The sequence below is a fragment of the Etheostoma spectabile genome, chromosome 7 (assembly GCF_008692095.1).
Source record: "Etheostoma spectabile isolate EspeVRDwgs_2016 chromosome 7, UIUC_Espe_1.0, whole genome shotgun sequence".
Taxonomy (NCBI): domain Eukaryota; kingdom Metazoa; phylum Chordata; class Actinopteri; order Perciformes; family Percidae; genus Etheostoma; species Etheostoma spectabile.
The window spans coordinates 18,032,347-18,042,024 of NC_045739.1; the positions used below are offsets into that span (position 1 = coordinate 18,032,347).

The following is a 9,678-nucleotide window of genomic DNA, read 5'->3' on the forward strand; positions in this document are numbered from 1 at the left end:
AAGATGTACAATCCAGAAGAAAGGGGGGTTTCTTCTGAAAGGGCTCCATTGGGAAGGTAGACGTGAAACTAGAGGTGCAACACAACAATGTCATGTTTTTGCCCTTCTGATTCTATATTATGTAATAGATCTGGTGGATAAATAACAACACGAGTATCCACTGCTTGTTGGGGTCGCTACACCAGTTAGATGACAGATGGACTGTGTTTTTCAGACACAAACAGGCTGACCAACACAATGCTTTTTTTTGGAGGAACATTTCAGTTTTGTTGCAGAAACTATTTTTGCTTTCATTAATTTTACTAATGAGAATGACGTTTTAAAGGTTGATAAAGTCAATTGTGAGTCACTCACTATGCACAACTTTATTAGTAATCTTTTCTTTCAGTGACCCTCCAGTATAATGATCAGTGCAGCTCTATCTAATGGTGTGTGTGTGTGTGTGTGTGTGTGTGTGTGTGTGTGTGTGTATTTTATATTCATAAATCTGTGTGAATATAAAGTTGGGGGGGGGGGGCTCTTTAACCTGTCATGGATATCACAAGTGTTTTCAATGGTTTGATACCCTGAGTAGAGGACATAGGCTTGGGGTGAATTTCAATAGAAACAAAAACATTTTTGCCAAGCAAACACCAAAAAAAAAAAAAAGGACATAACTAAGTAATACCACCTTTCACACATAAATAAAAACCTGTACTGATCAGTACATTAAAAACCACAAATGTAACCAGAGAGAAATAAAACAACAACGACGACAAATCACCCATGACAACACAGTCGTTTTCAGCTTTACAATATGCATATATTCATGCATATATAGTGTGTATTTCCCCTTACATACAGGCGAGTGGTTGGGGACTATATGGAGAGCCTTTAGTTATACCAACTCCCTCTGCAGAGACTAACACTGATTATTAAGAGACTGGTACAAATGAGAGCAAACATAATTCACAGGACAGGCTGAGGGGGGAGAGGACGGGGACTGATTCTGTGCAGCCTTGTAAACAGAGGAGGCCACACAGCCAGAGAAGATGATGGGTAACAGACATCCACTTAAAGCAGCAAAGATAGGACAGATTACACGAGGTGGAGGCTGAGTGGGAACAAAGAAAAGAATAGCTGGGGGGCCTTTTTCTCCCAGCTTACCATGAAAGTATTAAAAGTGGTAGCATCACCTCACAACTTTTCCTCGTCTGTTTTCCGGAACATCAGTTCTGACGCCGAAAATTAAGTTTAGGTTATCGACATGTTCCTGCCTGCACTGCTCAAGAAGGAAACTACTCAAAATGTAACAAACATGGACTCTCAGCGATGTAACACAGTGTCTTATGGTAAAGAAACCTATGGGCTGAGTGAGAATTCGACAGGGGGGGGAGAGACGGTTGAGAATGAGGGTGTGACAAGCAGATATAGGTCACTGGGTCTCCAAAAGGTACTGTAACAGCTGCCCACCCCCACTTCTCACCAGCCCCCTCCGACATCCTTTTGGGGTTTTTAAGAGCTGAGAGGACAGAAAAGCTCAGACAAATAACTGGATGCGCTCACGGATGGTCTGCCGACAGATCGGACAGGTCTTCAGTGCGGCGCTGCAGTCGATGCAGGAGGCGTGTCCGCACTGGAAGACCAACTTGATGTGGTTGTCTATGCAGATGGGGCAGGTGATTCGCTCCTCCATCTGACGGTAGCGAGACTGCAACTGCTCCAGCAGGTTGTGCTGCTCTGAGTTCTCGGTGCCGGGGCTGCAGTCCACCTCCGTTTGGTCTGGGGTGGGGGGTGGGGGTGGGGATTGGAAGTGGTCAACATGTGAAGAAGAACTGAGTTTACAAACTTACAGACAATAACTAGGTTATTTTTTTCTGATGTTTATAGAAGTCAAATTTATAAAAACTGTGCAAGATGAGACTGTCCTGGTGTTCAAAGATAATAAGGCTGTATATATGGCAACTGACCATGGATATAGCATGACTCAAAATGTCTGACAATGTCATTGGTTGCTTGTCCTTGACACAGCTTTAATCTACCATTCAAAGCTGTGTATCGCCTCATGACTGCTTACACAGAAGTCCTGGGATGTCCACACAAAACGTGCACAGTGCATATGGGACTTTGACATCATTCAAACTCATGAATAAATATTAAGGCCAAAATCAGTCGCAACACTGAAAGCTACATTTAAAACTGGTTTAGAAAAAGAAACTTTGACAGAAATTATAACATTGAAAAAGTTGCTTTTTAAAAAACAAACAAACCCAAACAGAAAAGCTGTTTAGTCACTATTAGGCTCATCATTATGTTGGACAAAGGAATATTTCTGTCCCAAACATGAGTATATACTTATAGCAGACCTTAATTGTTTTGTCTGAAAATGTTTTATTATATCCTTTTCCTAATAACACATCCCATATAACAAGAAGAAGAGTCTTCTTCTTACCTTGTCTAATTTTTTTTGTGATTGTGACTTGGCATTTGATGCATTTCTTCATTCGATGGGCACACTCTGTTTAGACAAGGATCAGGTCAGCAAAGAAATACAGAAGCGATACAAAGAGAATACAACAAAAAGTGCACCTACAATATAAATAATTTAATCCATGTTATTTAACACACAAATCAATTATATGCCTGTTGATAACAGTGTGGCCCTTTGCGGCCATTGGAATCATCAATAATGGCCATCAAAGAGTCCGCCGCTAACTCCAGTCTCCACCCACCTTCACAGGCCACGCTGTGCTGGCAGGGGCAGAAGAGAACCAACAGAGCCAGCTCGGAGCAGATGAGGCATTCGCTGGGCCCCGGCGGTGTGGGAAGAACCAGGTTGGTCATGGTGTTGGGGGTAGTGTGGACGCGCCGCAGGCTAGCGCTGCTCAGGCCCTGTCCACAAGTGATGGCTTGCAGACGCTGCAACCTGATAGACAGCACACAGCAGTGTTTCATCTCTAAAGCTTTTTTCTGTAGCAGCGGATTTCTGTTCCTCTATAAATTCTAGTTTATTTGCACGTAAAAAAGGCGTCTGCAGTTTTAAACACAGCCGTATGAACATGGCGTTAACAATGTATTCTTTGGTTTATCAATCCAACCTATTTAATAGTAAAATTAGCCAAAGGCATTATGGATGTTGGCACTGCTTTTACAGACATCTACCTGTGTTTCTCAGAAAAGCTCTTGATGAGCTGCAGCATGGCGCTATCTGCCACCAGGTCCAGGGGACTCTTTCCCTTGTGGTTGGCGTAGTTGACGTCAGCCCCTTCCTGCGCTAGAAAACATGCAATAGCTGCGCCAACACTCAGCTCGATATTCCCCAGAAGACCTGAACCACTCAGCTGTGGATACACAGGATGGCAATGGGAAGAGAGGAGGGGAAAGACAGAACGAGGAGTTCCAGTCAAAACAAACACGTTTTTGAGGTAGACCTCCACAAACACACAGACTCTTACTAAGGCTAACAACTGATCTTGTGGAAATAAGAGTTGAGAATACATTAAAAACTTAGTCAAGGACAGAGATTATAGTGGGCACGAAAAAGGAAATGGAGGTTTAAACCAGTGCGATCCAGCTAAGGCTGATATATAAACCCAAACGTAATCAGCACTGAAGAACTCCCCCAATAACTAATCTGCTGACAATGGCCAAAACAGCCCTGAGCACTTAAGTCTAGCCACCTTCATGGTTGTGTGTGTGCGTGCATGCATGCATGCGTGTGTGCGTGTAGGTGTGTTCATTGTAGGTCTGCGTGCGTGCGTGCATTCGTGCGTGGGATTGGCAGGTGCCCAGGATGCTGAGTGGAGCTGCAGTGTTTGCGGTCACGTAGACTGGAAAGGACGTTCTTCATTGGTGCAATGATATTAACAACAACTGATGTAACAGTCATATATAAAATGCTGCACAAAGCATGGTGTCACGGTCTCTTAACGAGGAATATTAAACTAGTTCCTGTGAGTAAATGGCTCTCTGACAAGTGTGATGGAGATTAAAAGGGATGCTCTGACAATCTAATTCTGATCTTCAGCAGCGGGTGGATAAAGTTACAATGTTACATTGCAGGTGTTTAAAGCTGCTCTAATGAATACTTTTTAAATTTGAATTATCACCTAACATTGCAGTTTCACTCAGCTCTACAAAGCATTTTTAGTATCTTTTATCTCATTGTTTTAGTTTTATGACCGACAACTTCACTGCAAAAAAATGCTTGGAAACACGCAGTGTCTGCTACCTGCTCAGCACCAAACAGCAGACAGACACAGTTAGCAGCTAGCGGGTATACGTAGTGGTGCATTTAGCAGCTAAAGAACCAGAAATTTTCCTCAAGACTTGGTTGCAACAAAAACAGAGCTAAGACTAAATCAACCCGGTAGACTATAAACTAGGGTTGGGCAATATATCGATATTACATTGATACAGTGATATGAGATGAGATTTCATCTTTGATTTGGAAATCATAATAACGCAAATGGCTTCTTAAGTGTTGTCTTTTCTGGTTTTAAAGGCTGCATTGCAGTAAAGTGATGTCGTTTTCTGTGTTACCAGACTGTTCTAGCTGTTCTATTTTACTTTTACCCACTTAGTCATTATATCTACATTACTTAAGATTATTAATGTTAAATCTCATTGTTAAGATATTTTGTTAAAGCACCAATTGTTAACCCAACAATATCACCACAATATCGACATTGAGGTATTAGGACAAGAACATGGCGATATCGGATTTTCTCCATATCACCCAGCCCTACTGTAAACAAAGACCTTTACATTCCTTCCCTCTGTTTTTTTATCATTCCCCTCCCTGCTTCAATATTTAATCCATTCAATTCCATCAAGTCTTTATTTACCTTGCTATGAGTCTGATGAAACTGCATTCATCCTTTTTTCTGCACCTTTAGTGTTAATCTACCTGCCTTATAGTGTCTATTTACCCATCATTCCATCTATATTTAATCCTCTTTGAATGTTTCATGTAGTCTTCCTTTGGTCCTAATTTGTGTAACTATCTCTTTAGTTACCATTCTTCTGTTTACACTCTCACCAGTCTCAAGTATTAAGACGTTATTTCACGTCTTTTCATTGTGTTCACATCTTTTGAAAGCTGCGTTATCTCTTCAGCTCATTCAGTCCTAACAATACCATATATTCAGTGGTAATGCATCAGTTGTACACAACAGTTGTAGTTTCAACATAACTCCCTCCATTATGAGATGTGTAATGTCAATAATCACAAAAGAATATCACATATATAATATTATAAGTAAGTATCCTGAATGAATAAATAAAACATATACCATTTGCTGTGGCCTGTAAGTGTGTGCAGTCATATCGTCAGCATGCGTTGTGAAGTAAAGTAGTGAAGCTTACTTTCTTCATGTGTACATATATTATCACTACTTGAACAGAAGAAAATGTGCACGTTTGAGCTTTTAAAGCTTTGTGTTGATGAACGTGCATTAACCTACCTAACTCCCAAACCCTGGCAAACAGTTACTGATTTGAAAATATATATTTTTTTTTTATCCAACTCTATTTGCTCCCCGTAGAATAAATAATACTTTAAATGGAAAATAAGTAACAAGTTCAAAGAATAAATAAACAACATGCCACCTCCCCGTTTGTTCTCACCCTGCAGTAGAGCGATGTGGAGCAACCCTCGCTGCTCTCCTCTGTGCTGCTGGTTCCCACGGTGGGACTTAGCATAACATTGGCCAGCTGCGGGCGCAGGAGGGCAACGTGCATGGCCGTGTCACCGTCCTCATCCTCCATGTTGACGTCGGCGCCCTCTGACACCAGCAGCTGCACCAGGTCGATGTGGCCCTGCGTCACCGCCAGCTGCAGCGCCGTCTGGTTCCGGTTGTTGCGGATGTTGATGTCGCAGCGTCCCTGTGGAAGAAGTGGTGAATGAAATGTATAAAACTATGGTGGTTGCATACTGTACTGCAACTCCTGTTCTGTATTAATCTAGACAAACACAGCAGAAAGAACAGTTTTAAAGGAGTCTGATGTGTTACTGGCTTCAGCTTACCTCCTTGACGAGGATCTCGGCGACATCGCGGTGGTTGTTGAGGGAGGCCAGATGCAAAGCAGAGAAGCCGTCCTCCTTCTTTACATCCACCAGCTGCCTCGCTCTGGCCAGGATCTTCTCTGTGGCCCTGCCACCAGGACAAACAACACAAGACTCAATCCCTCAAGGCTCATGGCTATATCTGTCATAATTGCTGAAGTGCTTTTTACTGTAGTATTCCTCACTTTAAAAAATGGACGGCTGCTTAATGTTGCTGTTAGCACAAATATCTTGTGCCCAGTAGTAAGGGAAAGAATTCAGATTTTGTTTTAATTGAGGCAAATAATATTTTCTTATTAAATGTGTTACTTTATAAAATATTGAAGAAGCCACTTTCATATCACATCTTGGTTTAGCCTTAGTATTACATACAGTACATGAACCTGATGAGACGCGATGGTACATACTACGTACAACAACACTGCTGCAGAGAGTATATGCCTCTCAGAATATCTTCCTGTGCCACAGTGTACTTGACATGAGCATGGACGGAGATACAGCGGCTTTTTTAACTCTTAACAAGCTGATCTAACAAGGAAACCATGAGGCACAACAGGCAGCCACTTCTCACTAAACACAGCCAACTGACCTCTAGATGTACAACTAACCCTTTTTTTCCCTACTCAAAGTGTTACAGGTAAATTGTTGCTTTAATCCTTAAATAATAGTAAATCCCTTTTGTCTTTGTCGCTTGCCATCATCATATTCAGTATTCAACCACAGTGTGGTATAATATGGACAGAATATCACAATCAACACCTCACAGCTCGACACAAATGAGAACATTACGCTCAAATCTTTCCCGGTCAAACATTTTATATTTATTATGTCAGATAACAGCATGTTATCTTTAATGTGAGGAGTTCTCTGAAGGATGTCACCACGTTCAATAAAGTGAGAGTATTACAAACTTTTTTTGTCTGATTCAGGCAGTAGGCTGATGCTGCTGTGTGAGGCTGGGCTGCACTGTTGAGGACTCCTCTGCTCTATAGCGGAGCCTGCTTTATGACATGTGAAATTGAAGCTGACAGCCCTAGCGAGCACCCAGGAAGCTGGCATGCCACCATGAAGGTTTTGGCACGACGTGACCCAACCTTTCTATCGACGTAAGGCTAATTTTAATGTTAGTTATGATTTCCCTATATAGGACTACTGGTGTTGCTGATGTTTGATATATAAGGCTGCTGTCAGTTTTTCAGATTGATCAATATATATTAGGATGAAGGGGACTGATGGACAACACACAAGGGATGCTTCTTGCTCCCAGCAGAAAGGGGAAAGCCACTTAAATTAAAGTAACATTGAGTAAGAATTTCTACCATCTAGCGTTGAGATCCTATATCGCAACAAACTCTCTCTTGCCACGCAGTTCAAAGTACGTATTGCATCTACGGAAAACCTCACGCTTCAAAAAGCAAATGTGTACAAAAGGCCGTCTATCAGCCGTGGTTGTTGGAGTGTATGTCAGAGAGTGGCGCGGACACGCGCTTCACACCACGAGCAGGCGCACACGCCACCCCGACAGAAAGGAGGGAGAAAGAAAAAGAGACTGCAGCTGTCCTGAGGATAATTAATTATTTGGGATTTGGTGTGTGTTTAAAGCAGCTCCACTGTTCACTCTTTTTTCTGATGACGCCAGTCTCTTGCTCTTTTCAATATCCTTTTCGTTTTCTGGGCAAAGAAGAAGACTCCTGTTCCGGAAATTTTGATTTTTTTTTTTTTTTTTATATTAGTGGTCTTCTGCGTTTCCTTCTTCAAACTTGCCGGGGCCGGGAAGTGACAAGACTCATTTGCAGCAGCTGTGAGTCAAACGCAAAAGGCGGAGCAGTATAGCCTGTTTGTCCCTTACCGGCTAACGTATTTCAAGATGGCACACGACTATGGAGAATCTACCCTAGTTCAAGCAAGCGCAAATGTAAAATTTCAAGCCAATAGGAACACATGAAATTGATGGTGGTGGTCAATATTCATAAAAAGGACAAGTTTTTGAACGGGCAACACAAATTTTGATAATGAAGAACTACAAACATTACTACTCTCTCTCTCTCAGCTAGAAAGAGAGTAGTTAAAGTAGTCAGCTAGAAACCAGAGAAATAACTCTTAAACTTGTGAGTACAAAGTGTAAAGCTGCTCCATAGACAATGAAAGTGAAACTGATTTTGCGGACCCACAGAATGTTTTTTTATTTTATTTTTTAAACACATATGAGCTTTATTCTAATGTAGTGTTCTCAGTTGTGAAACAGACAATATATACTATATATACCCATATACTCAAAACATTGCCGTGGCTGCTTACATTGTCACATAACGTCTTTCCCAATTCCTTGTCTATGGAGCAGTTCCAGACTTTACACTTGATTACATTACACATTTGAGTTTTAGCACTCTAGTTTTTGGATTTGGGAGAGAGTTTTTCATGTTTACTAATATTTTTGGACAGTCTCGGACAATGGGAATAATATATATATTATTTTTAAAATGGCCATTTCCCTTTAACATAATTTTTTTGACTTTAATCATTCAACTGACAGACAGCTTCTTATTAACAAAGAAAACAACTAGAGGATGTAAATACATTGCTAAGATCCGGCAGAACATCAATACAATTGACCCGATTGGTAGCCAATGAGTAACCAATAAATGTGATATTCAAGCAAAAATACAACCCAAACTGAGACTTTACAGCTGGGGCACAGATGACTGACATAAAAAATGTATTTACAATTTGTTACCTTATCTTTTATAATATACTGTATTTTTCTTGAAATTGATGATTGCTGAATTACTTCATCATGTAGCTCTACCCATCACCGCAACAGTACCAATTTGTAAATATCCTTCTATGACAATGTACTACAATGACAATGCTTTCATTTAATGTTTTAAGTAAAAAAGAACAACAAATAGCACTGTGCAATTAATTTAATTTTTATTTTTATTTTGGCTCCCAACGATCACCAAAATAGTATAATCGAGAGGGGAAAAAAAAACGCCATGTTCCTTTTTTGCACAAACACTCTTATTTTGTCTTGTGTTCTGAACCCTCCCGCAGCCATAAAATCTCTCAACAGTCAGGGGGGCAAGTTGTGTGCATCCACTGGAATTTAAAAACTCAGCGCGAGTAAAGATGGCAGAAGGAGGGCAGCTACAGCAGTGTTTGGTGAGCAAAAAAGGCAAATCCAACTCTGTTGTCTGGGCAAAGTTAACGTTAGTTAACCCTGCGCTCCCTCTGCCTCCGCTGTAGTAGACGTTGTATTCACTCTGTTTAAAACCTTTTCCAGCTGGGTGCATATACCTACTACCGCTCAAAACCAACATGAAAAAACATAGTAATGTTCCCTCAGCATTTAGTTTTTTTGTTAAACTGTAACGTTATTCTAAGGTACCGTCTATGTGGTGGATTTTTCCTTAGTTAGTAAATAAGCCCACTGAGAGCAACATTATTGTTCATATTTTAGCACGTTTAGTAATGACAGTAGTCTAGTAGTAGTCATAGTGAGTGAAAATGTGACGTGTGATGCAATATTGTGTTACGTATATGGAATTGTTCATTAGCTGTGTAAAGTTATGTGTGAAAAGCTGAACCGACTCAGTACAGTAGTAAAACAGATTTTATTCTGATCCAAAGAC

General features: G+C 40.9%; 1 protein-coding gene across 7 annotated transcripts in view; it reads right to left on the bottom strand.

Moving 5' to 3' along the window:
* Positions 1-504: 504 nt before the first annotated feature.
* Positions 505-9,678, bottom strand: part of mib2 (MIB E3 ubiquitin protein ligase 2) — a 45,139-nt gene continuing 35,965 nt past the window's right edge. For all 7 annotated transcript variants that reach the window (XM_032520013.1, XM_032520014.1, XM_032520011.1 and 4 more), the window contains 6 exons: positions 6,008-6,134; positions 5,608-5,865; positions 3,142-3,320; positions 2,712-2,905; positions 2,432-2,497; positions 505-1,761 (listed from right to left, as the gene is read on the bottom strand). In XM_032520013.1, the coding sequence (XP_032375904.1) occupies positions 1,520-1,761; positions 2,432-2,497; positions 2,712-2,905; positions 3,142-3,320; positions 5,608-5,865; positions 6,008-6,134 (1,066 nt within the window). In that variant the 3' untranslated portion in view covers positions 505-1,519. The remainder of the gene's footprint in view (positions 1,762-2,431; positions 2,498-2,711; positions 2,906-3,141; positions 3,321-5,607; positions 5,866-6,007; positions 6,135-9,678) is intronic.